Consider the following 26430-nt stretch of genomic DNA (forward strand, 5'->3'; position numbering starts at 1 on the left):
GTTAACTACTTAATTTATGCAGTTCCTTGCATTTGATATCCCTTCCAGATCTAATTGCCGGGTATCATTCCCTTATGTGGGGTCAGCGCTACCTAAGGTCGTCATAGCGCCTCGGTATGCCTCTCTGTTTTTCATTGTCAGCTTCATTAAAACATAGACAGATAAACACATTTACTAATGGCCTAGACACAAAGCAATGAAACTAGAGAAGGTAATGAACCAGCTAGCTTGAGCTTAGCCTGGGTTACACTAGCTGTCATACAAGTAGAACTACTGAGGAATCCGTTCAGGGGACCGCGCACAATCAGTGCTGTCACTCCGAGGTCCTCTGCCACTGACCATTTTGCTATGTTTCGTGTTTTCCAACACTTAAGAACATCTTAAGGGCTGGGGTGCATTCGATTTTAGGATCTGTTTTGAAAGATATTCTTCGTAAACTTTTAAGTTCAAAACTACTCAAAAATATTGCCAAGAACAGACCACTGCCCAAAAATTCATTTTTTGCCCAAAGAACCGAGCAGAAGTCGGCAGTTTCGTAGCCCGTGTTCCATGTACCTCCCTATCACCCCGGTCCCCCACGCTTTTCCTCTTCCCTAAAATGATTTTGTTCTTTATACACGTGAGTTTCGAGGTAGTTTGTGGAAGTCGCAGTGTCTTTTTGAGCTGATTATACTGAGTTGATTTGGCTGTTGACGGTTTCCTTTCAAATTAATAATTTGGATTTGGTATTGAATCCGTGTCAAGTTAAGTGTCGAAAACGTGCAATTAAATTATTTCCTGACAGACAGATCTTTTTACTGTCGGACGATAGGAATACCGTGCATTACAGCACGTCTCTACCTTATTAAAATTTTGAAACAATACCAGCTGCTTTGAGTTTCACCGGCTCGTTTCTTATACGCCCTACTTGCGGTTAGGGAGGAAATTTCTGTTTATTTGGCCGGTATGATATCACGATTTCGTGACTCCAATAACTTTTACAAGAGTTAAACAATTGAATTTGTTTACTTTTCCATCAAAAGTAATGAACATCTTGAAAGATGTTTAATTCCTTTTCGCCGGGGACATTATCCGTCTGCTTTTTCTCCGCAAGGTGTTGTGACAACTGGTTTTTGAAGCAGTAGATTATGATTTAGACTGAAAGACGCCTCTTTCAGCTTTTAAGTTGTATGTCTATCACATCGTCGATCTTTACATATACCAAGCGAGACAAGAAAAGAATATAGAACACCGGCGAAAGAACTTTTAACTGGCAGCCGGCGGGAACAACTGACTTGGTTCGAAGTGGGTGGTAACAACACTGACCGAATTAAATGCCAACTTTGTTTTCATTCTAATAAGCAATAACTGAAATGAGCAACGCCCAGTAACGTGAACTTTCAATTTTAATTATCTTTTTATGTTTGCTTTGACTAGTTATCTCTTTTTTCCCTTGACAAAAGAAGCCTTTGGTTTGGACCTCGCTCACGCATGCCTTAATATAAACATCCTTGAAGTGATCCATACAGGCATACAGTATTTACATATTAAACATTTCTTAATTACATAAAATAGCCATAGTTAACATAACCAACGTTAATTTAAACCATTCAGAATGCACGTTTGGTGCCAAAAAGCCCTCTGTATTGTTTCACTCGACCGGATGAGTGGTTTTGTGCGATGATAATCGTATCATTCCAACTTCAAATCTTCTTTCCAATTAAGTCTTTTAGGTTTCCGGTGACCTCTCGTACGGAATTAATTAATATACTTGTTATCGTTTTAGCTCGTCGGCTTAGTTATGGTAATTTTCTGTAGCAAATTTTTTTCAATTATCCCCATAGATATTTTCCATGTTAAAATGTCAGTTCTGCTGCCTTTTGAACTTTCTAAGTAAATTTCTGTTGTCAAAGACAACAAGGAATTTTGTTAAAGATAGCTTTATGTCGACCTAATCCTTTTCTACAGTGGTGCATTACCTAAACTTGTGTAGCAACAAGACCACTGAGGGGATCTAGCGAAATGTAAACTGTAGTTTAAAGAGCTTTTTGAAGGATTCACGGAATTGCTGGTTGAAGAATGAGTACAATATGGGATTCATTGCAGAGTTCATGTACGCTAACACCATAAATCCCGTCCATAATTCAGCATTTACTATCAGACATTCTCTACAAAGGGCACCAACCGTGGAAGTAAGAGTTAGCGGAATCCAGCATAGCAGAAAAGTGGAAACTATGATGGCAATGGTCTTGGCCGCCTTGATGTTTCTTTTAATTCGTTTCTTCTCAGAAGTCATGGTAGCAGAGTCTTCATTAGAGTTGGACGCCACAGAGGTTGGAACTTCTTGCTTTGCGATGCGCTGGGCATGCGCGCTGGCAATCTTGTAGATTTGGTAATAAATCACGCACATGATCATCGTTGGTAAAAGAAAATTTACCGCCGAGCTAACCACGGAGTAGTACGGGTTAATATTAAAATAACACAGTGCATTTATCACACTACTCTCGTAATAGGGCCAACGGACCATCCCAGCGGTGGTAAACGTAAGCGAATAAAGCCAGATTATAGCTATAATCAACAAGGCTACCTTGGGTTTCATTACGGTGTAATATCTTAGCGGCGTGCTAATGGCAAGGTATCGGTCCAAGCTCACCGCCATAAGGTTGAGCATTGAAGTTGGTGCGGCTATGAGGTACATGAAGGTCCAAAAGTTGCACAAGAACTCACCGCCGCTCCATTGGTATGGATTTAACAGAACTTCCACGTCAAATGGCATGGAGAAAAAGGCTGTCATGAGATCGGAGATGGCCAGAGAGAATATGAAGTAGTTGGTGGTCTTTCGAAGGCGCTTATTGAGTAAAATAGCCGCGCACACGAGTAGATTTCCACAGACTGCTGCAACAATGACGAGGATTATGATAGAAACGATTAGAATTCTAAAGATTTTGTCAAAAATGGGAGAACTAAGTGTGTCGAGGCCATCAGTAGTTACATTACTCCGTGTTGTGTCGTTTCCATCCATTTTGAAAGTGTTACGTATGGCAATGGTCTCTCATTAATTGTCTTGCACGGGAAACTGGTTTAAATCGTCAAGGCTTTAGCAAGTTTGTAGCCCGCCTGCCCTGTTTCAAGTGGCCGTTATCACGTTGGAATTAAGCTACACGAAATGCTTTGTTTTATCAATGTCTCTCTGCTTGAACTCCAGTGACGGGTTATCTCCAAGACGTGCGCGGCCTGTTTCACGGTAGTCGGTGCTAATGGACGTGTGTGTGTCACCGTTTACTTACAAAGCGGCCTTTAGTCCGATTCAAACACTCTTCAAATGCAAATAACAGAATTACAGGCTGTGTAAACACTCGGGTTGATGGTTAGCGTGCCTCTGGTTATTAAATTAATTGTTCCATGTGCTTTGACGTCTTCATATCAATGTCTGTGATCGCGTTGAAGTATTTGATGTCGATTAGCTCTTTTTGTCACGGGTATCGATTACTTCTGCCCGCTTCTAGCCTGGGTGATGTGTTCTCTAGCTGGTATGATCTGGCGTTGTTTCAGCCCTTTCTGTCTTCATAAGCCAGCATAAGTTTCTATCTTGTTTTATACGTTGATGCTGTAAAAGGTCCCTCACGCTCGGAATGACCTAGACGAAAAAACATGCAAAAATTTCTAATTTTTTTCTGCTGAGTGACGTATGAGAAAGCAAGTCAACATGTAACCTGCACCATTCGGACTCATAACAAAGTACTCCGCACGGCTTTATTACAAGTTTAACTCGCTTAATCCTAAGACAAACTCACAAGAGGTCCCTGTTCTCTAAAATTAGACTGGTTCGATTTGATTAATTTGTGCGTGTTCGAAATGAGAACATTTGATCGTCAAAATAAACGCTGCAGTTTTTACTCTCCTCACGCGATCTTACGATAACAGCAACAGATTAGGTGTCAAATCAAATTAGCACCAATTTATCTGAAGATTGCACATGATGAACTATGACCTAAAGTGATCTTTAGTGATATCTGCAGTATGCCTTTCTGTCTAATAGAGTTCGAAGGTATTTCAAAAAGGCACCACTCAGCCAAAACGAGTCCTTGGTAAACGTCACTATAACTTCATCACCTCATTTAGTTGGGATTCAGATCAGATTTCATGGATCAAAAAACACGAGAAAACACGATGATGCGAGAGGAAAGCGGTCCATTTGAGGATCAAATGAAAACCAGATGTGATGAGTAAAGTCTGAATGGCATATCAAGCTAAATACTCGAATTTTTCGCTCACTCTCTTCTACAAAGCATCAGACTTTACCGCGCAAATAGAGAACTTTTACTGACGGTTTTTGATTTCATTACACTCCGAAACATTCCCGCACTGAACGGCAGTAAGTTGCTACTAAAGTTTTAGGCAAATGTCTTACAACCGACAGACACTTGACTATATAGCTATTTAAGCGCCAATTGTGGGTCTTAGTTTAGAAAACGTGTGCCAGCTGCCTGATTCATGTTGTTTGGATAACACCGAAAAAAAAAAAAAACACCCAACCGATAGCTTACCTGTTCAATTATCAATCCCTGGAGGACTGTCATACGTGTAGCATTTACTGTTGATATTGCCGGTCATATAACAAATCATGTTTTTGTATATAGAAACAAAGACAGGTCGAACTTCTAGCTTTATTTTGCCTGTCATTGATAACTGAAAACAGCCTTGATTGACAAGCGGCCCAAAGAGAGAGATCGACAGGGACAGAAAAGGAGGGAGAGGAAAACACTGAAAGGATGAAACGGCTTTGAGCAGGGGTGTCCAACAGAATAGGAGATTGCTCACATTAATCGACGGCGTTGACATCGACTTTCGTTAAGTTTGGCTTTGGAGCAATAATGTTAATTTTAGCAAAGCTCTGACATTTCGAAATGTTGACAGCCTCATCTATCGACTGCAACACGGCGTAAGGTTCATAACACCGGAACTTCGTCTGTTGACTTTCAGCAAGAAATCAAAATATAGGGATATTAAAAGGTCAGATCAAATTGAGCTATGCAACCTCTGTAGAATTGTTTACAACATGATAGGAAATGCAACCACTTGACTTTCTAAACTACGGTTGAGAAATGTGAATTGATTTGATGAAGCTGTTATGACTGAAAGTCCTTCAGTTCTCCTCTTCGTGTAATGTTTGCAGTTTCTTTGGCAAGTTATAGCACGAAATAAACCGAATTTTATCTCTTTTTTTATTTGACTGGCTTGGTTTCATGTTCAGAGCTTTTATTTCTCTTCCAGTAAGTTACTTGACAGCGAACGAAACGCACTCAACCGTTGAAAGACCTTACAGCGATACGGCAGCGATAAATACAATCAAGATACATGAACAATCCCTTGACGGGAGTTTTACTTTGTATGCAGGTTCATTGTGGCTGATAATTATGATATCTTAGGCTTAATTTGCGCCCACACGCGAAAACATGGTAAACATTGCCCTTTAGTTTGTCTTTATCGCTTTGTTTTACTATGGTGGGAAGATAAAGGAAAGAGAGTCCACTAGCAAAGGTCAGATCAGTCGGGAATGTGTTCTCCTGGACCTGTTCATATGTTAGCCAACGAAATCACGTTTTTTTTTGTTAATGTTTGCATGTAAAATCGACATCTCAAGTTTTTAGTTAAAATTTGCGTTTAGAAACGACATCTCGGTTTCTTCTCTTAATATGTCGGTGGTACACCGACGGATTCAATAGTAATAAAAAGCAAGACCTTGGTGATTTTCGCTTTTATTGTAATTATGTTTTTGTAATAACAATTCGTGTATTTCAATACTTTTAATCTAAACTCACTTACATTTCATAACTTTCAATAGTACTTACCGGCACTCTATATTATTTTGCCGGATCCAAATTTTTTCATCCTAGAAATTCTTTGAACTTACTTATCTCTAGGTTAAACATTCTCTAGCTTAGCCATTCCCATAATTGGCTCACGTAAAATGCCAAGTAGCGCGTGTTAGTCGATCACCGCAAGCATAACGATGTCTGGTACTTTCAAGAAATGCGTCATTCGTGTGAACTAGAAAGAACATTGTTAGTTAATGAATTTCATACCTGCATGCTATAATGATGAATCACTTGCCGCGAGATAAAAAAAACACAGATTGCTTGTGACTTTTATTAAAAACAGAATATTACAAATCGCCTGTTGTGAAGAATATGACTGAGTTCAAATTTATGTCTATGTTGAACAGAACCCATTTAAAAGACCTTGGTTTGTTTAAATTATTTTGAGAAGTATGGGAGGATAATTTGTTCCCACACTAAAACAATACGTACACAGAAAAGACAATCTAGTAATCAAGACATTATCAAACGTATTCTTTTGGTAATAATCCTTCTTTTGGTAGATGAGTTTGAATTTGAGTCTACTTGCCTTTGCGGAAGACCATTTGGGTTTCTTTTTTAATTTCTTGGTACTCAAATGAGAATTTGCGGTGAACAAAATCTGAAGAAGAAATTAATATGTACAGATCGTAATTACGCTAAGGGTTGAAGCTGTATGATAAACTGCCTAGCCGGAGGAAATTGAAACACCACTGATGAAAAAAAAAAAAAAACTGTCGCACAAAACGATAAGTAAGTCTGCTTCATGTCTGCAGCTGGTGGACGCCAAACAGAAAACAATCTCTTACCCTCTATTTCCTTCTCCATTTTCTTTGTTCCACGCAGAGTATGCGAAAAGAACTCATCGCCTCTTAAGCATCATTTGAACTACAAATGAATAGCCGAACTTTTGTTTTGCGTTTTTTTTTTTCATGCGCCGGTATCAATCTGTTTGTCCTGTTACGACTGTGCATCGGTTAAACGAAATTGACTAAAACAGTTTACTGAGACTTTTAAAATGAACTTACCCGACTTCACAGGATCGAATATTGTTGTGTTATCATCAGAGATTTAAACAAACGTTTCTTTATAAAATGAAGGCTACTTACAGATAAGTTCCCTTGCTGGAAAATATTCACTTTTATCGATGCGCAGCACACTGGCTTGTCATAGCTATGTTGCTTAGTTTATTATGACTTTGCGCACGCATTTGTAATTCGTAGATTAGGGCCTCGTAGCCTTATGGGTAACATGATTGATTGTAAAAAGTTACCAAGCGACGACGAAGAATTTCACTGGTTTCATTAATTTCATTTGCTTCCCTCTTACAAACGTGCTTTTTACTGTAAGAGGTGAAAGCGTTTCGAAGGAGTTACTATTTCTTGAAAAAGTGAATCGGAAGGAATTACAAGCATATAAAACTAGGTCTTATTTACCACATTTACGTCATTAACTATGCCCTTAAATAGAATACTGGTTGCAAAATAATCAAAGTGATTATTTACGCGGCGACACTTAATGAATGAAAGTCGCCCCAAGCTAAGAAAACTGAGAAACCAAAAACAAAGACGAATTTACTCCCCCAGGTTAAAGTGGTTGGCACCTGATAAACTCGTGAAATACAGCTTTTGTTTTTGGAATTTATCTCATGTTCGGGCTCTTGATATTTTCATATTTAGATTTTGGCCTGGGGCTCCCGGTTATTAAAACTATCGATGAACTTCTTCGCATTTGTCGGCTGCTTGATTTGCGTTCATCCGAGCATTTAAATAACGGTCTTTTTATTCTACTGTAAAATCAGATCCTCAACTTTCTACATATCTTGAGGCTCTGAAGGGAGGTGATGGTTTCTCAATTATCAGTTTAAATTTTCAGCAATTTCTCCGCAATCACGCATTAAAAATTTAAGCCCATTTATCACCTACCAGTAAATGCTGCAGATCTCAGTTTTTAGTTAAAAAGCGTGTCGTGTCTCAAATGGCATTTTTATTATCGGTACAAGCCCGCGTTGGTGCTTGGTTAAATCAGCGGTACCGTGTAAAATCGAAACGAGTCTTTGATTTGTTCTCCCGTTCAGGCTTGAATTTCTTTTTCTGTATTTTTTTTTTATGTTCCCTGGGAGATAATTTTAGCACATCGTAAGAACAATAATTAAAATTTGGCCACAGAAATTTAAAATTCATCAAATTAGCAAAACGATGAGAAGTCAAAGACTACTGCAAGGGTGGTATATTTAAAACAATATTTCGGCTGGCCAGACCAGTCTTCTTCAGGGTTAGATGTTACTAAATTATAAAGATGAAATTACAATATTATAGTGGCGGATGTCGTAAAACATAAGGAGTGGCGGAAATGACGAACAAAACAAAACTAAATAAAGCATGGATAAAACGGGTGTAAAATATGTATTACGACATCCACCACTATATAATATTGTAATTTCATTTTTATAATTTAGTAACATCTAAACCTGAAGAAGGCTGCTCTGGGTAGCCGAAATATTGTTTTAAATATACCACGTTGTGTCACCCTTGCAGTAGTCTTTGACTTCTCATCGTTCTACTTTTGAAGTTTGGCTGATTAGATCTCCTGTGAGATCCAACGTTCAATCAAGCAGGATCTTCGTTCACGGCTTTGCAATTTATTTAGTTTGTTATCGAGTTAGCCGCCATTTTGGCACTACACTCGCACTAGTCATTTCTCGGTTGCAGAGGACTTGTGACGTAGGTCAAGTTCGCTTTCTGTTTCAGGCAGTTTCCACATATGGAAGACATAAGTAAGCACAAGAGCCACAGCATTTCCGTCATACAGTGAGCCCTCGCTTTCCTGATCAGTGGGAGAGGTGCATTAAATAAACGAAAAATGAAAAAAAAACCAAAACAAAACAAAAAAAACAAAAACAGAAAAACATAAAACATTCACATTTACTGATCGGCAAATCGACTTTTTTTCTGGCAACTTCTTTTTTGTTGTAGACTTCCAAATGACAAAATAAAGAAGTTTATGATATGGGCATTGTTTCCGACCACTATTGTATCTTAATAATAGACATTTTAACACATATCGATTTCAGGTTGAAGCTGGTTAACATCGTAAGGACTACTGAATATTTTAACCGTTTCTTTTTCCACTGAGGACTAACGAGTAAAGTTTAGCATCGAAATGAGGTCGATATGTTAAGTTTTGAGCATTGTATTTTTGGAAAAAGGGGTGAAAACATAAAGTTGGTTAAGACTGTAGAAGAATGGGATAGATTCGGATTAGCGATGAACATTGAAAGTCAGATTTTAACAATGCTATCGCGTCCGGCATCATTTTCTAGCTTACCTGCAATATTTTCTCAAGAAAACCCGTGACGTTATCGGTGTCGCTCTGGCGTTTCTTTTAACTGATCAATCTGCGAACTTTTTATTTCAGTGAGTGTCAGATACCCCGTTGTCTGAGCGATGCCGCGAGTAATTAAAAACACATTTAATTTTCACCGCTGCGGGGTGAGTGTTAGGAAAGTATTATTTGACTCCGACCTGGCGCCAAATTTCTTGTTAGTAGTTGTTTGAGACATAACCACGCTGTTTCAAGTCATAACAAAGATGAAATGTTTCCAGTATAAACAGACAAAATTGTCGTTAATGGAAATGTTATTGTGGCTGTTAGTTTAACAAGATGTTTTCCCCGAAATAAATCAACACCCAGTCTTAATTAACACTTAAAAATACGTTTTCTCTAGTGACACGCAATTTACTGTTCGTCAAATCTCACTAAAGAAGCTTAGGAAGGCAATTCCGTTTGTGAGCCAAATCGGTTTGAAATCAGTTTTGCTGGATTTGTAAACAGAATTAATGTAAGGTCCCGTTTTGTCTGACACAAGTTTGTTTGATAGGGATCGCGTGTTCTGTAATTCAAATCACTTCTCTCGAAACGGAACGAAACAGAAGAGTTTGAGGATAAGCACAAAGCGTAAACACAAAGTGAGTTTATTCTCCTCGGTCAAAATTAAAATGTGTAAATTGTTTAGAAAGATATTAAGCTGCGCGAGTTGAACATGATATTTTCCGGTCTTGAAATATATGCTCTTATTTTGGCGGCGAAGCTTCAAGTGTGAATATCTCTGTGAGATAAGAAGCTTATGACCAAAAAATGCCGTTGTATTAAGAATGTAGGCTACACATGTTCTACCGGCATTGAGTCGACTGAAAAATTGCAGCGTCGATAGAATTTGCGATAAGGAAAAAACCTTGAGGAAATCAATTAACATCATTCGCACGTCCGTTCAATCGTCCGCGATTTTTACTAGGTAGACTTTTCCTCAGTTAAGCCTGTGTAGTCCCGCCTGTGCGAAAGATAAAGACCCCTCGATGAAGAGTGGGTTCCCAGGGAATTTGATCGTGTTAGAGCTGTTCTTAGAGCTGATAAAATCTCTTTACAAAGTGCCTCAGAGTTAAAAGAAAACAAAGGAAGATAATGGTGGGTTGGTCAACCCACACGACCCAAAAGCATACGCAAACTGACTTAATGAAATAGCTACGTTTATGGAATTAATTTGTTTAATTAGTTCTCATGTGCGAAGTCTTAAAAGAGTCTTTGTCTTTATCTATGTAGTACAAATCTAAACTATAACTCTGGCCTTTTTGTGGGGAAACCCAGTGAATTGCGAATATGCATTTTAGCCGTTGAAACGGTTCCCTCTCTAAAGTCTTTGAGTGATTTAGTGATTGCAGACTGTTTAACTGGCTTACATACCTCAAGAATGAAACTCCAAGTGATGGACGTAAAGTCGATCGTCACCCTTCTAAGAAAAACGTATTCACCAGAAGTGCCCCTTCTTTTCCTCGGCATATATCTGCGAGCCAAAAATGCCCAGAGCTTACAATGTGAAATCTTATGGACATCACAACCGACAGAAATTCATCACTTTGTCTCGTTTATAAACCGACTTCACGTAAAGATCTGAACTGACAGGCAGGAAATCATGAATTTAAGCTTAACGCCGCGATTGACCAAAGGGTAAATTAAAGGGAAAAAATCAGTAACAAAATTTACCCTCCGTGAGGTTTAAAATCGTCCTTCCTCAGTCAATATATCCAGAGAAAAGTTCATAAGTTAACCTTTCAAGAAATCGACTTCAATGCTCTGCGAAGGGAACCTAAATGATACGCGGGCATTCAGGCGTAGATCAGTTAATTAAAACCTGCACAAAATGCAAACGATTGTCTTTACAAATTTAGGTCATTAATATCAGTCTTCTGTATATATATAGATTTAACCCCTCGTCACCTTTCAATATTAAATATTTTACCTGTCATTTATGGCCTCCCAATATGTTTTTTAGAGCATGAATATGACCAGAGTGGCATATTTAAGTAAAGTGTTTTATGAAATTTGGACAGCCATTCACTCCCCTGAACTGAAAATTTATTCGACTCGGCGAGGGTAATCACAACTTTGAAGTCGCCATTTGGCCGGCATATAACGTATGTTTTCTGTCTACAACTTAAAGTAATGTCAAAGAATTTACGATAAATGAAGAAGACGTCAGAAATTAGTGGTAGATAAATTTAAAAAAGATGTCCCAACGAGATGTAAAGCGCTTTACCGAAAAGGACTTTAATAAGTACATAAAAGGAACTCGGACGTGATAAAATTATCATGCTTTATCCTGCCCTGAATGATCTTTGCTTCTTTGTTCGGCAAATTTATTCAGGCACAAAATTGTGAGCAAATTCAACACTTGGCTTCTCTTGACCTCACAAGAGACAAAGAGTAAAACTTGTTCGTAAACGCAACTAGAAATCTGTAAATAAAATCCAAATGTAAGAGCTTTTCGGATTACGCTTGTGTCTTTCTTAAAACCGCTATGACTTAGCAAAAGGTCGAAGGGAAATGAAAATAAATGCTTTGCTCACCGGGCTTCAGTTTGTCTCCTGATCAAGTACTCGACAGCTTGTTGTGAATAAACTTGGATTTTACGTAGAAACTATCTGCAACCGAATAACTCGGCCGATGATATCACATAACCTGTCAACGTATTTTAACTAAGTGTACTTCACCGAGCTGTTTTTAAAAGCTTTACACTCATTAATTTATACATTATTATCTGGCGCCTTTTGTGATGGTTGAAAGTTTTATGAAGCGAAACCTCTTTTTAATGACTTAATTGCTTTCCATTTGTAAATCGGTTCCGGTGGAGGAAGGAATCGTTTTCAGATCAATTTCGCATTCGTACAGGAGTGACTCTCGTGGGAATGTAATCGAACGCAGTTGGGGGTAGCTGGTCGTTTTCTGGAAAGATTACATCCTGATTTTGGTTGAATATGCAATAAAATGCGGCAGAAAAATAAAGCGATATGAATAGATAGTGTTGATGTCTTCTAGCAGATAGGAAAAAGGTTTTTGCTGAAAAAATCATTATGTTTTTTTTCCATTTCCCTTGCGTTTGTGTAGCACTTGGATAAATACGTAAACTCCCGTATTGATTTTTTCTGCAATGGACGCACGCACATCCCTTCCCTGTCGCTTCTGTTGTTTTCTAATTTCAGATTTTGCGATGCCTCTGGCTGTTCCAAAAATTATTATTATTTTTATTATTAGTTTTACTCTTTTTTCATGAAAATGTTTTTCTTCCTGATCTTGGCCACTGACCACCAAAGTTGTAAGTCTGGATAAAGACGTTCAAATTTGTTATTTTTCCTGTTTTGGTAGTGATTGTTCCCTGCTCACGTGCATGCAATTGTTTTTCATAGCAGGATTTAAAAGATTGCAGCGACATCAAATAAATTGAGCAAAAACAACTGCCTCGATGAAAGCAATACGACTTATTACATCTCTTGCAAGATTAGAAAGTACGATCAAGAACCGTGTCAAATGGAGTTTGTTTCTCTAGCAATCTGAAATTAAAAGATAACCGTAAATGTTCCGTTGTTTTTCGAGCAGCAGTTGTTAACATTTTATACCGTAGATTTATTCATTCGTGTTTGGCACATATTTTAATTTATCATCTCCGTTCATATCCTCGAACACACCCTTGACAGTGTTTATTAAATCACCACTTCCTGTAGCTTCCATTAGTTTTTACCGAAATATTGCCTGTTCTGTCATCATATCCGGAGTACTTCATCTTCTTCGTTCAACAATGTCGAAGTACAATCTACATTCTTTCAGTTTGTAATTTGTCTTGTGACTCGTACTGTTCGCGAATTAGAATCATGCACGTAAAGAATGAAGGCAGAAACAAAAAATACGAATTCAAAATAAATAGTTTAAGTGAGAGTTAAAAAGGGCTGGCCAATTTTGAAGAATGTGGCAGTAAAGCGTGCAGATGGTTTTGATGAAATGCCCGGTAGGGTGGAGATAAAATCTACTGAGTTACTTAGGAGTGCTTGGAATCGTTTTTTGAAATCGTTTTTTGAAATGATGTTTTTCAACAACACGTAATGACTCGATCGAATTTTTTAAAATGAATGAGCGTGAATGTGTGCACGCGACACCCATGTAGATTGCCGGTCAAACAAAGCTGTCAAGAAAATAACATCGCTTTTCAGTGGGTTTTAAGTAAATCAAATATGTGTTACTTCTTCTCTGTCCTGAATTGCACGCTAACTCGATCGGTGATGTGTCTGCCGAGTAATTTTATTTATTTATTTATTTATTTATTTATTTATATTTTTGCTTTACCCTTTTTTGTTCCCAGGCTTGCAGAAGTAAACTTGAATTTAAACATGTAGCTAGATTTTCATTTCTATTTGCAGGCCTTCCACAGCGTGATCAGCTATTTACAAAATATTTAAATAACAGGCGCCGGATCTGTAATAGACATTGATCGCTATCAGTCAAAAAAGGAAAAGAAAAGAAACTTTAAACGAAGATTTCAAGTGTTTTATTGATCCTTCTGGCGCCAATAAAAATTGTCAGTCAAAAATTAAATGTGCTCATTCATACTTATTCCCTGTGGGTGACTGATGTTCAAAAAAGCATTCAAAAAATGAGGAACACATAACCCATTTGTATCTTGAATTTTTGGTGAATTTGTGAAATGTATTTGTGTTATAGGGCTCAAAAATCGGAACAGTGTGGAGAATAGAAAAAATTATAGTGCTGTTAGACCAGACTGCAAGGCTGCTTTATCTGACGATAAATTTGAAACTAAAAGTGATGGTAAAATTACGGATATGCTGTGGACAAAAGTGCTGGAACCCAACTTGTAAAAAGGTGATGGACTACGGATGGGGAAAGGGTGGAACATAATTAGTCCCTCATACCGTTTTTAACTAGCTTAGGCTAATTAGGGAGCTTAGGCAACGACGACGGCGACGCCAAGGACGAGGCGTACTAAAAATTGATTTAATAATATATTTTACCCTCCAATTTCGCAATTATCTTGATCTGTTCTAAAATTCTGCTGAAACTAAATGTGTAATACCAGAATAAACAATTCCAAAAGGAAATAAGAAATATTAGCCGTCTTCAAAATACGCAGAACTTGGTCATTACACGTTGTAGTTTTGCAGGGGACGTCTGCAAAATGTGCAATTACAAAGCTTTAGAACGCACGTGCATGCGCATTGTTATACTCATCATACCATTTGTTTGGCGCCGTGCTTGATGCCGTTGCCTTCATGCTTTGCTTAAGCTCCCTAAATTACCTGAAGTTGGGCCTATTCATTTTCGCAATCTGCTAATTACAGGATGCAGAACTAAAACTATTAAAAAGAAAGAAGCAACCGAAAATTTCAATATTTGACTTAGTCGAAGTAAAAATGTGTTAAAAACCTGAAATGTATCTCCTCCAATTTCTGGATATTAGTTGTCAGGGACGATGGAGTTTCCCCGAATTGCTTGCGCCAAAGAAACGTCGGGTCCACTTGATCCATTTAAACCGTGTTGCAGCCGCCCTCCTCAATAGAAAAATATTAGAGAGAATTTGGTTCTCTCCTTTTTTTTCTTTCGGGGAGGACGGCTGTAACACCGGCTAGATTCATTAAGATCTGCACTGAGATATATCTTAGGAGTTGTAGCTCGATGTGAAGGTATATCCGCAGCTATGAAATGTAAGAGTCACTTAACATACAACAAGCAACAGTGTGTCTTTTAGCGTCGAGTTCAATTAATTAACGCTTCTAGGCTATCTTAAAAAATGCTAGGCTTAATGGCGTTCGACGTTCAGAAGTCAAGAAGCTGATTTGAGAGTGCTTAAAGCGTTCCTTATTAACTATCAGGGAGTTTAAAAAAACTACAACGGCAACGGCAACGTCGCTAAACAAAAGGTTTAATGAGCAGAGCAATGGCTGTGCACGTGCGTTATAATTCTTCAGTGGTACATTTCTTTGCTTTCCTCTGCAAAACAACAACGTGAAATGACCAAATTCTGCGTTCGCTCTGAAGAACGTGGACCACGATTTTTAAAATTTCATTTCGAATTTATTGCTGTGTTCCATATTCAGTTTGATAAAGAAAGTAAATGACTTTAGAGTATCGCGAGATTCGTAGGTAAAATATAAAGTTATTTTTTAATCGTCGTTGTCCTCGGCATCGTCGTCGTGGTTACTTAAACTCATCATTTTCTCCCAAGTTTTCCGCCGTGAAAAAAACCCCTGAAAACCTAGTCATTTCGCTGTCACAAATGCACTTGTATGAGTTAACTCTTTTTTGGTTTGTTTCTTTGATCCTTCCTAAGCTAAAGAACTTAATAGAGGAGTGAAAACGGGACCACGCTTAGGAAAATGAAGTGTATATGCTAGTTTTGTTCCGTAATCCACGTTGGAGCGAATAAATCGAATAGAGAATAAGGTTGGTTACGGCTCAGGGAGTTTCAGACGATTATATGAAAATATGTACTAAACAGTTTGGGCTGATAGCTTGGTAGAGGTAAATTAACTGTGCCAGAGTGTTTTCGAATTATTACATCATTTTACAAGTCATTTTAACTATCATCTTGGTCTTACATCATTAACCGGTTTCATCTGATTGTACACCGAGACCTAATCACACTAGCTGTTCTAGTTTTCCATCCCGATCAGATATTTTCAAGTCTGCAAGGGCGTTATTATTTTGACCAATGCAATTATCAGTCGGCTCGCGGGAGACAGTTGCTTGAATGAATGCTAAAAAAATGGCGGCTTTCTATTTCTTCATTAAACTGGGTAAACATGCTTGACACTGAACAGACAGGCAGTTGCGAAGCCTGACAAAGCTAAGTAAAGAATTGAATTTCGCTGTTCGCTAGTCAGTTTGACTAGACCAGATCGTTATGGCATGAAAATAACGCGACAAATCGCAGAGAATTCTTGGTTATTCTCTGATAAGCCTTTAAATAAGAACTGGAAATTATTAGCGTCTTAGTGCACATAAAACCATGCCTTGGTCCTGGACCTTTAAGTCAAGTGCTTTTTTTCGCTGAAATCAGAGTAGCATTTCTTTCAAAATAAACCTTGTTTTGTTTTCAGTCTGACAATTCCTCGAGGTATAATGCCCTTCGACAGCACTTTGAACGAAAGCGATTTCAATTCTGATTGTTGCAGGTGCCTGAAAAGCAATATTATCCGACACATTGGTTAATCATAATATGTTATTTTGTCATAAAGAAAGCCGCGTATTAAGTCAACTCTTGAAGTAACAGTTGACGGACCGAATCATTGAGACTGTAATCCCTCTTCCGTGTTTGAATGAACAGCCAAACTTCCGTTAGTGATGAACTCTTCATACGAACATGTAAACTTGTTTGCTTGCCGAAGAACAAACGAATTTTGCCCCTTTCAATCTGAACTCAATGAGAGTATAAACTCTCGCTTCTGTTTAGCATATATTCAATTTAGTTTTAAGAATTTTGCGATTAAAAAAAAAAGAAAAATTATTTGGATCATACCTTTGTTTGGTTTTCGACACCTGGAGCGTTCTTGTGTGTTCAATTATCAGTACTGCTAAGAAACTTCCAGTCTAAGTGTTTTTTTCAAAACGACACTCGTTATCAAACCATAAACTTTCCACTCCTGCAAATTGCTTCAAGCGTAAAAGCTATCTGCTCCGCACTGGATATCCTTACATGATAAAAGTAATGAAGAAAACATGTTTTCCCCATTCGGTGCCCTCAAGCATTGAACACGAAAAAACATATGGTTTATTTTTGGCTCTTCATTAGAACGCCTTTGCTACTCATAATGCTGGCAAATTTCCAGCTCCTCCTTTCAATTGAAATCTTTATTAACAAACTTCAGCATGTTCAGTTCGAAACTGTCAAATGTTAGATAAACATATCACGTGCGGATGACACGTCATGTACTTACCGTGGACGAGGTAGACTCGTGCCGAATTTATCCTGGCACATTCTAGAGTTATCTATCCCTTTTAATCGCCGGAGCCTTGGCACGAGATAAAGTCGACTCTAGACGCACATGTTTTAATTGGTTAGATTCTGGAACTAAGATTAATGCATGTCTTATTACATCGCCCCTCCCCACCCCAAAAATATCTACTGATTGTTATTTGCCGTTCAATTGTAGTACCTAGACATCCTCAGGAAGTTTAAAACTGAGAAGTTTGTATAACAGCCAGAAATTTATTTCTGTTAAGTTCGCTTTTTTAAACTCTGTTAAGGCTCATAGGTGACCTAATTAACTGAACGATTTTAGTTAAAAATAAACCAGTGGATGTTTTCGGGAAAAAAAAAGCAGGCGTTGAAATGGTAAAAATCTTAGCAGAAGAATGTAGCTATCAAATAAAAAAAATAGTTTGATAACTGGAATTTGTTTCCTAGCATGCCATACTGAATCATCTTTTTGAATTTTTAAATTCATTTAATGGTTCTTTTCAAGAGTTTTTTTGTATCGATAACATTTTATTTTCGATCGTATCTTAGCTTAAGATTTAACTAGTTTGTGTGTCTAGCGAGGTAAATAAGCAGCGAAAAGATCTGCTTAGCTGTAGAATGTTACCAATATTAATTAATGTAGAAAAAATATCGGTTAAAAGAGACGGAATCATATTTAGATAAGAAATCGTCCTCGCAGTCTGTTTGTGGTTTGTTTTATGCTCCGCCAAGCCGAGATGAACCCGTTTTGGGTTCAATGTTGTTTTAGGTTTTGGTTTCGATGGAGTCAGTTCGTTGTAATGATCTGAAAAATGTATATAAGCCAGATTTTTAAATAGCCATAAGCGATCTATTTTATCTACGTAAACCTACTGTAGACGGACTGTGATAAATAAAAGAAATGAATTTTGAGTGATTAAAGGAAGACTGAAATGTGACAACAAATTATAGTTGGATTATTTTATTGGGAGAAACTTTAGTTGGCCACTCTTTATTAAAAGCTGAGTGTGTCGCGGTTAAAACCGTAATTGAATTTCGTGCTGGTTTAATTAGAACATTTTAGCAAACACTGTCAAATCTGCCATACTACGTTTTACGTCAACGACTGAACTGATTTCGGTTTCTCTTGATCAATTTGCTAGGCTGGCCCTAAGTGAATAATCATTTCGTCTTTTGCGGATCATTTTTCTTCAAACTACAATAAGGTGTTTTTTTAATGCTTTGGCACATGTTGGCAGGTGTTCCTAACGTCAAGTGTAAACGCGTTACAAAGTGGCTTTCGGAGCTCGCCAATTCAAGCGAGGGAAAAGAAAGCATTTATGAATTATCTAAGGGGAAAACAATCTCAGGATTGAGAAGTTTAATTTTCAAGACACAGTATCTCGTAGGTCGTTTCCGTTGCTTGAAATTAACAACAACCACATGAAGCTGTCAACTGTGGACACTTTCCAAACAAACGCTTGAAGGTGACTTCTATCGACATGAATACTGAGATGGCCGCTTTTCTGGTATTTGTTTTGTATTTTGTCTTGCTTCTGGACTTGTACAACTCGTTTGCGAATTTTTGGAATGCTGCTGGGGACAAAAAGGCCAAAACGTCACAGTTATCGAGAAGGAATCACTGCCCAGGGAGAACAGGACCAGTGATCGTGAAAAGGAACGATTTGTTAACAAGACAGAGTTACGACCTCCAGAGTGAATCAAAAGTCCGTCGAGATGTTTTATTCCTTCAGAAGACTATGAGATTGCGCTCGACAAAAAACATTTTGATGAAGACTCGCTCATGTGGTCGATCTTAAAAAGGACAAACATTTAATTGTTAATGCCTGGATGATGTTGTCGCGTTAAAGCGGATGAACAGACGCATGATCAAAAGTAAAACGATAGTAAGCCAGGTTTTTTGTTCACTTCATCTTGTTTCCGAAACTTTTCGTTTATTTGGTGCGGTTATGGCCGTCAGAGGGTCGGTTATTGATTGTGATTTTTGTCGTTGAAGCTCGAAAAACTGCAAGACTCGTTGATATGATTTTTAAACGCCGTCTAAATAAACAGAATTTATTTCTCTACTGACCAGTGATTGGAAATGAAAATAGCGGCTTTTCACAGTTGCAGCTGTTGATCTGCAGATTCTAAAAGTTCTCCAATCAGAATTGCGGACTGCGAGAAAAGCCTTCATTATCTTTAATTTTCAAAAGTGTACTGCATGGCTTATAGACTTTACTTTTCCTTATAACATCAGACCTGGTCTATCAAGCAGGTGGAGATGGTAGAAACATCTAAAATCAACAAGGAAATACGTATTTTATTCATCTGACAACACCATATTTTCCAAAACTAACATTAAAATACGCGCAGTTTGTTATCCGATTCCACTCAGTCAATAAAAATAAGTTGCAAAGCAATTACAAATATTCCACGATATTTGCCTTGTAGGAAACAGATTTAAACAGGTTTAGAAGGTTAAATTTGCACTGTATTTAGCTGTATTCGTTAATCTCGGCAATAATCCACATATTTCATGTGGACTTTATTTCACAGCATGTCTCCTCGACTACGGCTGAAATTTAGGCTATTTAGTTCAGTTTCTCATGTAAAACCCTGAGAATGATCTATTTCAGACTTGGGTTCTTCTAAAGAAGAGATTAAATATTTTGTTGTCATGATGCCTTGTTACCTGGTAGTATCCAAATATTTCAAATAGGAGCCAGTGTCGCGGCAAGTGAGGTGCGTGATACAGGTTACAGGCATCTCACGGGCGCATGACAAATCAAGTCACTTTTGATTGGTTCTGCTGACCAAGCAACCAATGGCCGGTCGGGAAATTAAAAAAAAAAAAAAACAGTCGCGAAAAAATATCGCACGCGACTTGTCACAAAATCCAAAAACGTTTCCAGTTTCTAATTGAGATCGTCCAGCCTTGAGTCCTAACTCATCAGTTGCATCTATAGGAGCGCCATGAACTCAGCAAGCAAACATGGCTTAAGTGGTTATCAAACGGGGGGTGATTCGCCACATCAAAGATTGAAGATGTTATAGGACGCTCGACCGTGGCCAAGAGAAGTCTTTTCAGCGTTCAAACGAGTTGAACTCATTGTAACTCTAGTTTTGCGTAAAGGGTTAGTGACCACCGTCGTTCTGATTGATTTACAACCAATTTTACTCTGCCCAGATTCGAAAGAAGCCGATCAGAAGGCGTGTCTACTGTCCCGATATCTTGCGATATCAAGTCACTGGTCTGATATGGAATTAGACTTTTGACTTTGTTTACAGTAAAAATCTAATCGAACCTTTTTGGACCCTTTCGGTACACTTCGGCGGCATACTAGGCTCGTTTGCTTTCACCATGAGTAAATAAGAACCATGGTTCGTCCAAACTCGCCTGACATGCCACCGAAGCGCCTCGAATGGGTACGATAAGGTATAAATCATAAATCATCCACAGATCTTTCAGGCTACTTCAATCTCCAGACTCAAATTGTACATTTTTTCCTGTCCTTCTATTGATATTTTTTGTAAAACTGTAAATGTACGAGTGAATAAAGTTCAGTGTTGTTGCTGATCCATGAGATGTCATCTGGGACAGTATGTACGTTTTGTTTTTTTCTTGAACTTCGTTACATATTAGTTTGCGCGTCTTCTCTTTTAGCTATTCAGTGAAACGAATAGGATAATTAGAACTAGTTTTTCACTTGGATCAATTGATTTTTAAAAGCTTAGAATTGATGCATTTTGCATCAGGGTCAGGATTAATGACTTGCTTTAACAATAAAAGTGTTAAAAAAACTTGGTTTTGACTCGGGCTTAAAATGCGATTGATCCAATTACTGAGTATGTCTTTGTGTTTTTCGAGCATCATTTGCGGTTTTGTGTGACATCTCGTATACTTTGTGATGATAAGTAGGCCATTATTGCGACAGTTGTTGTAAAACTGCTAAAAATGGGTTTAAAATGCGCAAACTAAGTGGCCGTTCACCGCTCATTATCTGGACTAATGATTCGCTAACCAGGTTCTGTGAATAATTTCTGTACAGTTTTCATTCATCTTTTCAACAAAGAGAAAAAAAAAATGTCAACCCGTGTGGGATTCATTACTTAATTTGGAGTGAAATTAAAAGGGAGAATAACAAAATACATCGCCTGTGAGTATCGGAGCGTAAACTTAATTAATCTTTTAATCCAATGAATGGTGCATTTGAACCAGCAACTACAATGACACTAGGTTTGCACAATATACTCTCATGAGACCAACCATCCAATTACAAATACTAACTAATGAACAATAAAGCACCGTAATATCGCTGGGTCAACAACAGAAATAGTTTGTTATTTGCTAAACAAAAGTTTGCGGATTGGAGTTTGACAAACTGTCTGTTCTCTGCACGATGTTCGTGAACCGTGCCCGTGAGGCACCATCTGTCGTCTCCACAAGAGTCTTGAAAACACATCGGATGAATTCAGTCGAACATTTTCGGTTACAGGAGCGAGTGAAAACAATTGACTACGAGAGCCAACATAACTATTCACAAATCTCGGACGAAATCGATGGCGTTCGCCAAAACTTGGTCAAAATCAAAGGAGTTAAGAAAAATGTCGGAGTAAGCGTTGAGAGGCGAAAGCTTCTGCGTGATAAAGGCCTGCGGATTTTGCCTTCCAAGCAAAAAGGCGATGTGGATTATTTTACGGTGCGCGCACCAAACGGAAAAGACATCAATATACCTTGTTCGGATTTCTATGACGGAGACACACTTAGAAAACAACTCAATATCGATAAATTTGATTTGGCCGTGACGCCAAGTCTCGAAGTTGAAAACTCCGACAATGAGGACGCAATCGATTTCGTGCCGACCGATAGTCGAGGGCGATGTCACAGTGTGCCGGCGTTAAACCTGAAAGAGTTCCGCTACAGAAACATAACACCTCCTTTAAGGTCAGGGTCCAGGAGGAACTTTAAGAATGTTGAAGACGAAAACTCCGAAGATGACGAGAAATTGCTCACCCTTGAGAACTTCACGAGCAGAGAAAGGAAATACGGAATCTTGGGGCCACAAACTGCCTACGCTGATAGAGAAAGGCAGGCTAGTCGGCGTCCTAGGAGTCGTACATGTCCAGCTAATATTCAAGAGAACGAAGGCATGTTACCATATAGAAAGCTATCGCGGAAAAGCTCACAAGTAGCGGGAAACAACAGGAAAAAGTCACGCGGTAATGATTCTGTAGTAAGTGAGACGAATCCCTCCGAGAAATCAGCCGAACGAGAACAACAATCAGTTAATCAGCAGAGGGAAAATTGCAATAATAACGTGGTTTTAGAAGAGACAATTCCTCTAAAGCCCTCTATCAGGCCAAGATTGCGACCCAGGTCATTAACTGTGGGTTTTGGTGCGCGAAACACTGGTGTGTCCCGTACTGTTGCTGGAATGAGAAGAATGAGTTTAGATACTGATGGAGACATTGAACTTCCACCCAGCGCGTCGGGTGCAAAGTGGTTTCAATCACACACACCAGAAACAAGTCCTCGGGTCCCCAAGAAAAGTGTGACTATTGTAAATGAAGAAAACAAGAAGGGAGCAGATCGGAGGTTTTCGGCTAAACCAGATCGGAAAGTCTCGTGGAAGGCCAATAATAAGCTTAGCGAGGCTTGCATGCCTTCCGATGGATCGTACATGGAGAGGACTGTGGTTAGGAGGGGAAGTTCGTTGAGCGTGAACAGTCAACAAAGAAGTGCCGGACGCGTGAACAGTGCACCCCAACCACGTCAGCGAAATCCAACGCACTCGGTCAGGAAAGGACCAAAAGTGAACGGAAGGAGATCAAGCCATGATTTTGTATATGATGCGCGGCCTGATAAGGCCCTGAGTAAAGGCTACATGACTATGCAGATGACGATTGGCAACAAGCAAGTCAAGGTGTATGTACCGAAGTTTTCACCAGGCGAGTGTCTGGATGACGTCACGGTCGAGAGAGCCCGGGCAAAGTCGGCTGTAAAAGCTGCAGTGGGGATCAGTCGACCTGTGGCTGGAAAAAGGAAATAAATTGCGTTCTGGACATGCGCAGATACGGCGGTGTCTTTCTCCGCTTCTGCTGTACAGGATGTCTCTTTTCAAACAAATTTTCCGCGAAATTATGTTCAAAGTTTAGAACTGCCTACATCATCTTAATTATGCTACCTTTACAAGGCAATGTAGTCAGATTTATAATCAATTCGTTCTTTTTTATGGGCAAAATAAATTTTGTTGAGAAAATGAAACTCGTTTCTCTAACTGACTTTTTGTCAGAAACACACAGATAGGTATCAAAATAAAGTCTCAAAAAGTCTCTACAATTTTTGCCCAGGAAGCGAAAAATGAAACTGGAGACAGTGCCCAGAGGATGCATTTTTGGTTGGTGAGTTCCCTCTCGTCTCTCACGGTGTAGAAAGAGAAGGAAATCTCTCTCTCTCTAAGTATTGGTAGTGTGACCTTAATTACATTCTCAGACTGAATGCTGACGTCGCCGGCCTCAGGCGATTTAAGCCGTAATGGGAATCATTTGCGACTTGTAGGTTTTCCATTTCTTGCTTGCATTATTGCCCGGGGGGAGGGGGGCACTCCCATCTAGAAGTTAGATGGGTATGTACCGTTGTGAAGGGTATGGTTTTCAGGCAGCTTAGTAAACTCCCGAAAGTAGCGACCCCCATGAAAGTAGCGTCAAAAATTGTGGCCGCTAATAAATCCCAAGAGTAGCGACCCCCCGAAAGTAGCGAGCCCTCCGAAAGTAACGAGTCCACTCCTCTCCCACCAAAAATAGTCAAGTGAAATTTGCCGTACGGTCACTTGATTTAAGGCACTCTAGCTTTACAACAAGGGAAGGTATCGCTTATGCCACGAAGCGTTGTGAAATGTCAGTTCGTACTTCGTGAGTTCATGTTGCGCCGTGTTAAAAAAAACCCTTAGAATTTTCATCAAGAAACAGGAACGTTCGAAGATGAACTTTTTGTAAAAATTAAAAATTAAAACTCTGTATGATTTTCAACAGGAGCGTATTAAATGGAACGTTTCTCGACCAACATACTGAGATATTGTTAAAGCAGAGTAGCACAGCAGTCTGTTATGAAGTAGAAACAGTTTACGGTATCTGATTAGCTTTCCTGCCGACCACTGAGAACACAGTCTAGGTAGGAAGAGCCCAACGTTATGGCAGCAGTATAGATTTAAACTGGAACGAAGAATTTGATCTGATGTTTAAAGAACTGTTTTTACGAATTTCCTTCCTTCGGACATATTTCACCGGCATGCTTTGCGCGCCTAATCGAACCATATTATCAAATAGGCGTTTCAACAAGTTGTTCGGCAACCTTTTGGCAACTTCTTGTATTTCGGGCAACTTTTTTTCGTCTCGACCAACTTTTTGCATTCTGAGCAATTTCTAGTTTTCCATCAATTCTGAGAAATCGGAGCAGCCTTTAGTGCTTAAATTCGCCTTGCTTCCTTATTTCATAATGTTTTAGTAGACAAGTTATTGATTTCCTGTGAGAAAGAAGCCAGATCCCCTTCCCCTCGGGGGCAGATCATGGCTGCAAGATGATGCAGACGGGCTGCTAGGTCAGCGTTTTTTTTTTAAATTCAAAATGGCGGACGAAGATTCACACTCGACTGACTCGAGTGTCTCAGGTGAAAAATTTTTTCAAGATTAATATAATATTAATATTGATGCGAAGTCTTTACTCATACATTTTTTGGTTTTAATTAAGACAAAATTATTTGGCAACGCTGGTTACGCCGCAAAATTACACAAAAATTCTTAGAAATCTTACTTTTCTCGTACTTTTGCATCAGACCAAATAAAGGAAGAGAGCAACACTTTTTTTCGTTTTCTTGTTTTGGAGCAACTTTTGAGCAAATTTCGTTACAAAAAGCAACTTTTGACTTTTTTGAGCAACGTTTTGAGCAACGTTTTGAGAAATCGCTGGCAACTTTTGGGGAAATCTCGAGCAACTTGTGGAAAGCCCTAATATCAACGCATCTCTCACGTGACATTATTCTCGCATACTCAAGTGGAGAGCGTTCAGAAAGCGATGGAGATTGTTGAAGGGAATTCAGGGAATTGTTCCTTTTTCGAACACAAACATTCACTACATTCAGTGTGTCGACTCCAATGTTTAAAATTCGGGTACTCTTTTAGCGGTGCACTGAGCTTCTTTAAACCTAATAACCATACTTGGACTCGTATGTTTTCCATCTGAACTGCGGCCAAGACGGCTTGTGTTGTTCATCTGCTCCAGCGATATCATGGATACCTTGAAAGATAAAAACTCTCCAGTCGTATGTCGAGTGAAAGGAAATTGTTTCTTCGAGGTAACTATCGGTGATATCGAGGTAACTGTCTTTTATCTCCAGTATTTTATATCCACTTTTTTGCTTCCCGAAAGTAACGACCCCGCAGAAGTAACGATCTTCAAAGGCTGCTAATTCCGAAAGTAAAGAGGGTCCTTACTTTCGGAAGTTTACGGTAGGATCGCAAAATCAAGCTGATCATGGTCTAGTATAGGGTAATAAGGGTTTCAGTGTTCCAGCGGCACACCCCTACCCAAAGATTTACAGAGTACCCCCCGGTCATTACTTTTCCGCAAGCATAGCCAATATGATTTGGAAAGCAACTAAGTTGATGATGAATATGTTCAAACTTCCACCAAAATTATGTTACATTGTATTGAAAAGACCGAAGTGAGCTTTGCCTACCACTGTTTCAGACAGGAATTCATTGTTTGTTCGTGGCCAACATTCATCCTACAGCGTAAAGGGCAGACATCCCTTGAGGGCTGGATTAACATATCTCCAAAAGACAAAATAAAATAAACAAACACACAACACTGCAGCCTTTTTATTTTGATTCGACGACCTCAATTGGTTTCAGTGGACTTTTGCTTTTTGATCAGTTATTCCATTTACCTGATTGGCTCATTGTCCTCATTTGATTCGCACGAGCTTCGAGTTTGACCCGACTGATGCCTTCAAGTGTTCTGTTATGGCTGATTATGATTCCACCAATAACTATTCAGTGAATATTCGTAATCCAAAAGGACCAGTTGCTGCGTGCACAGTTAACAGTTCAAAAGTTGTAAATAGTAATAACGCAGTTCCCAATTAAAGACGATGTTTATAGCAGACGTTTCGAGCCTAGCCTTTCCACCAGTTCCTCACGATGAAATGTAATTTCAAAGTCTATTTCTCGTTAATGAGACACGGATTACACAAAAATGAGAAAATAAACAATTTGATATTTTTTTTAATTGCAATGGCTCGCGCATCAGGACAC

At 38.8% G+C, this 26430-nt stretch overlaps 2 protein-coding genes across 7 annotated transcripts; one reads left to right on the forward strand and one right to left on the reverse strand.

Annotated features, from left to right (window-relative positions):
* Positions 1–1367: 1367 nt before the first annotated feature.
* LOC110045036 (octopamine receptor beta-2R-like) lies at positions 1368–25985 on the reverse strand. Of its 6 annotated transcripts, none has more exons than XM_020750628.2 (3): positions 16696–16956; positions 10578–10677; positions 1368–3616 (listed from the first exon to the last, which is right to left on the reverse strand). In XM_020750628.2, the coding sequence occupies exon 3, from the start codon at positions 2999–3001 to the stop codon at positions 1994–1996; it is 1008 nt and encodes a 335-aa protein (XP_020606287.2). In that variant the 5' UTR covers positions 3002–3616; positions 10578–10677; positions 16696–16956; the 3' UTR covers positions 1368–1993. The 6 variants fall into 6 exon arrangements, with proteins under 6 accessions (XP_020606287.2, XP_020606286.2, XP_020606285.2 ...); XM_020750627.2 differs by lacking the exon at positions 16696–16956 and adding an exon at positions 11741–11871; XM_020750626.2 differs by lacking the exon at positions 16696–16956 and adding an exon at positions 10878–11369.
* LOC110044977 (uncharacterized) lies at positions 21439–23458 on the forward strand. The gene has a single exon (XM_020750560.2). It carries the CDS (start codon positions 21519–21521, stop codon positions 23166–23168), a length of 1650 nt encoding a protein of 549 aa, XP_020606219.2. The 5' UTR covers positions 21439–21518; the 3' UTR covers positions 23169–23458.
* Positions 25986–26430: the final 445 nt, after the last annotated feature.

This window comes from Orbicella faveolata, unplaced genomic scaffold (genome assembly GCF_042242905.1).
Source record: "Orbicella faveolata isolate gen_17 unplaced genomic scaffold, um_ofav_v1 contig_1, whole genome shotgun sequence".
Taxonomy (NCBI): Eukaryota; Metazoa; Cnidaria; class Anthozoa; order Scleractinia; family Merulinidae; genus Orbicella; species Orbicella faveolata.